The 4,674-nt window shown below is 38.7% G+C and overlaps 1 protein-coding gene across 1 annotated transcript in view; it reads left to right on the forward strand.

Moving 5' to 3' along the window:
• Nucleotides 1-4,674, forward strand: part of LOC117177220 (procollagen-lysine,2-oxoglutarate 5-dioxygenase-like) — a 55,459-nt gene that overhangs the window by 46,439 nt on the left and 4,346 nt on the right. Inside the window, exon 7 of the mRNA XM_033367772.1 lies at nt 3,132-3,236. Coding sequence (XP_033223663.1) covers nt 3,132-3,236 — 105 coding nt within the window. The remainder of the gene's footprint in view (nt 1-3,131; nt 3,237-4,674) is intronic.

Here is a 4,674-nt window from a genome sequence, read left to right on the forward strand (position 1 = left end):
AAGGAGACTATGTAGAAAAATAATCAATAGTATTTTTGTATTATTTTATAAATAAATAAATATTAAAAAAGAATTCCGGTTAATATTTGATTCACCCTCGTATAAGTATGTCTACATCATATTTTTGAATAAAAGAGGGTAGTTCCAGCATTTTATTATTTAGCCCATTTGCGTTCCAATGGACTATTTTCAGGTTATTTAGCTGCGAATTTCTAGCCATCTAATTCTTGAGCAATTTGAACAAAAGCTATTACTTTGTCTATTTCAGTCTCACATGTTTTAAGTGCATTTTTAAGTTTAGTGGCAAATTTGAGCAACTTAATAAGGTCGCACATCCTGTTGATTTCGTTGAATGCTTCAAGTATTTCTCTCAGCTGGTCTGCTCCATTTTCTGGTTGCTGTATTTGTGGGACTTGGATGCCCCTCCATGGATTTTGTTGAGTGCCCCTACTTTTTGCAGCTCCGTTTATGGGGCCCACTAATTGCTGTTTTAGAGTCAGGCCAGGATCTGGAAGAATTGCTCGTTGTCTAGATCTGAGATTCGGGAAGTTGGTTTCATTATATTGCGGCGCTTCTTTGGTATTCATCCTCTGGATTCGGTTTCTGCTTCTCCTTTCGTCAATTTTGTTGATGTGCTTTATGTATGTTGGATAGCTTGTGTAATTAGCAGGATGATTTCCCTTGCAGTTTGTGCACTACGGGCTGTCATCCGTTTTCTTGTCGCACTTCTGAGTGTGATGATCCTTTATGCACTTGAAACACCTGGGTTTAATTTGACAGTGTCTTGAGCCATGTTCGAATTGTTGACATCTGTGGCACTGAGTTGCTCTTTGTGGATTGCGGTACTTTTCCCACTTGATGCGAACATATAGTATATAGTTTATTTTATATGCTTCGGCCGCTTTAGACTGTTTATCCAGTGTGACCATGTAAAAGGGATAGCGTTGTTGTTTGTTTTTTGCGGTTTTCATCTCAACGCATCTGGTTATACTCAGTCCCTGCTTTTTGAGATCCTGTGTAATTTCTTCAGTTTCATATTTCGGTAATCCCTTGATCACCAAGTTGACTGCTCGCTCATCCTTGGTGGCGTAGGTATGGTACTCAAGTTTTGTAACATTAAATAGTTGTACGAGTTTTTCGTGGTATTCCATGTTTTTGGTATTTATTGTGTAGGTTCCGTCTTTTATGGTTATGATCGCGGGTTCTCTGCTGGCTTCGTTTATCTTCTGCATCGTTCCGGGGACATCGTATATGTTTTGGGTGATGATGATGGGTGGTGGTTTTCTTGGTGCCTCGTTTGCGAGTAAATTCAGTATTCGCCACCTATCAGCTATCATGTGAAGTTTCGAAAATTCGCGGGAAATTTTAAAACCATAGTTTTCTTTGTAGATATTTTAGTACATAAAAATTATGTTAATTTTAAGCTTCTTTATAAAAAAATAAAAATAGTCCAAAGTTAAAAAAAATGATTTTATTTTTATTTTGAAAAATTTGGGTCAAATTTTGAGTTCGAAATTTTTTGTTTGTTTTTATCGAAAATTGCGTAAAAAGACGATATCCCAGGCGCTGTGGAGCTAAAAAGAGGTCTACTTTGCATTAAATCCGTAAAAGTTAGTGTCACTTTTCGTTTGATTAGGTGCTTTATGTAACATTCTGAAATTGCACAAAAATAAAATGGCGGATTTCTCCGCCATCTTGAAAAAAGATGCTAAAAATCTGTTTTTCTGAAATAACTTTTTTTTGGTCCATCGGAAAGGCCAGGGTAAGGCCAAGTTCATGAAAGTGCTGAAAAATTCTGAGAACTTGAATCAGACTGTTCAAGTTTTCGAAGAAGAGATTGTTCTAATGAGATATTTCTTTGGATTCTCTCCGGTGTCAATATCGCACGAGATCAGCGATGAAAAGTAACATTCTTGCTTCACTTCCACCGACACAAAAAACAGCACGTCAGCATTATCTTCGCACTTACCATCAAGTACAAACTTGGTGCGAAATCATGAAGTATCCAGAAGACTGGGGATGGAAGAGAACTAAGGCTGGACTCACTCCAGTCAGGACAACGAAGGATCCTTCTCCAGATGTTCTTCTGAAATTCATCTCCTGCCAATGCAAGAAGGGATGCGACACAGCCTGCGGCTGCAGAAAAGCAGGGTTGAAGTGCTCCATTATTTGAATTCACTGCAATGGAAGTTCGTAGGAGAACGATCCTGAAACGTTGGATTACTCCTATGATGGAGAAAGGGAGACTATTTTCAACGAATTGTTGAAGATATCGGAGATGGCGAAGGCTGATAATGAAGTAGATAAGAATTAAGAAGAAGAAAACATGGAAGAGGTGTAAGAAAATCAACCAATTCGTATATTTTAAAAAGAAATAAGTAAAGCTGAACCGTCAAGAAGAACGGGGGTGAAAACAAGAATGATTGAAAACAGACAGCAGGGTCAACGCGATCGAAGTCAGTGATGTATGGATGAAAGTTGACCAGCCTGTAACGACCAGTCAAATGTTAGGGCCTTGTACATTTTGAGATACGTCACTATCAATAGGTGTAGCTAAGATGTGTTTCTACAACCTGCATGATCGAAAGTGGAGACCCAGTCCGTCCAGGTCCGACGAGTCCTACTGTATGTGATTCTAGGAAATATACCTCACTTGATCCAGGTATAGCTCTAAAAATATTCACTCAATGGAAAAATGTTTCAGACAAAATTTGTACAGAATTTAGTCCTATACCATTTTGAAAATGACTATTTTTCGGTTTCTAAAGAACCAAGAAAAAAGTTATTTCCATAAACTGATTTTTGGCATATTTTTTCAAGTAATTTGCCTATTGTAGATAATAGTTACAGGCATTTAAAGCCTACCGTGCGCGAGCTGTAGTCCGAACTTCCACCTTCACGCATGCGGAAACTAATTGTTTGATGTACCTAAAATTGGCTATGAGGCATCCTTTGAAATAGGATACTAACTTTACCTGATATAAAACCGATCTGAACACTTAATATTTTTAGGTAGGGTCTCTTCAGAAATAATGCCCTATATGTCTAATTGCAAATATATCTTATATTGTCCATATTATCTGGTTATATATTTTTTAATTTAACCATTATAAAACGTTTTTTATTCACAGCCTTGTCCAGATGTTTACTGGTTCCCTATTATTAACGCAAGAATGGCCAATGAGATCATAGAAATTATGGAGAATTTTGGCCAATGGTCTGATGGATCAAACGAGGTATACATACATTTTTAACAATTAATTTCTGTAGGGACGATAGGGGTAAGTGCGATAAGAAATTATGAAGTTATTATTTGATTAATGATATTTCTAATATTTAAAAGATTATGGTATAAAATTTTCTCAAAATTATGATTAAATTTTCTCCATTCAATCTTCCCCTTCTTGGATCAACAAAAAGCGTCAAGAAATATTTTTTATATTCTGAGGTAGTGTGTTGACAATAGCAGATTGTCCGTCATGACGGTTAAGTGTGATACGCGTATTATTATTAATCGTGGGACAGTTCTAAAGGATATGAGTAGCTGTCTTAACATCCATTGTCTAAAAACGACAGAGAGGACTTTCCGCAAGCCTTATCTTGTGTCTGTGATACTCGAGGTTCTCATGTCCTATGATAATTATTCGTAATTTCCTCGTTCAACCAACTGTTACTTTCTTTCGTGACTAACCTACTGGTAATGCCTGCTAAAGATTCGCGCTCAGTAACTTTTTCTCTTGCTGTTAGTTTTGCTAACCTGTCTGATATCTCATTGCCCTTGATGCTGCTGTGTCCAGGGATTCGAAGTTAAGTAACTATATTTTCTTTTGATAGATTTTCAGTGCCTCAAACCACTTCAATACTAATATTGATGTGGTCTTTGTTCCATGTAGGGCTATTATAGCAGCTCTGTTGTCTGAGCCAATATGAATGTTTCTTTTGTTGTCATACTCCTTTGCCTTGTAAGCGCACTGGAGTATAGACATAATCTTAGATTGTAGAACTGTGGCATATGATCTAATCGCATTTGTGGTGCCCAATCCATTCTTTACACAATATACACTGTTCCCCCTGTTCTTATAGCCATATGTAAGCCAGTGGTCTCCATCACTGTGCACGTGTGCAGTTAGGGCAGGAAATTTCGTGCGCGAACTCGTCGCACGCACAGAAGTCGACACATGAAGGCTTACGTAGAGCTAAACGAGGTGCTGTGACGAGCCCAATAGGACCAATTCTTTTCGGAGGTACGGAAAAGAGGCGCGCAAAGCTGTGAAATGCGTCGGCACTTCTCAGTGTTTCCTCTGCTCTGCACTAACGGAGAAAAGCCCCGGAATGATTATCTGCCGGGAACGAAGCGATGCTGGACTTTCAGGGAGGCCGTCCTTGCAGGAAGCCTAAAAAAAGCGTAGAGAACTCCAGGCTGGCACAACATCAGGACGCCAAAACTCGCCGTAGAATCCTTACTCCCATGTTCCTGAAGTAATGCGAAAGCGGATTCCGGGAACATGGGTTAGCGTAAAGGAGGGTTTGGTCAGTAAGAATCTGACACTACCTATCCTAAGAATCGCCTACTCAGATATGTACAGTCTGTCAAGTTAAAGCGTGGGTGGCTTTACTCGCAGTCGGTAAGGTGTATCGACATGATTTTGGTGTCAAAATATTAAGAAGAGCTCC

The sequence above is a fragment of the Belonocnema kinseyi genome, chromosome 7 (genome assembly GCF_010883055.1).
Source record: "Belonocnema kinseyi isolate 2016_QV_RU_SX_M_011 chromosome 7, B_treatae_v1, whole genome shotgun sequence".
Lineage (NCBI taxonomy): Eukaryota > Metazoa > Arthropoda > Insecta > Hymenoptera > Cynipidae > Belonocnema > Belonocnema kinseyi.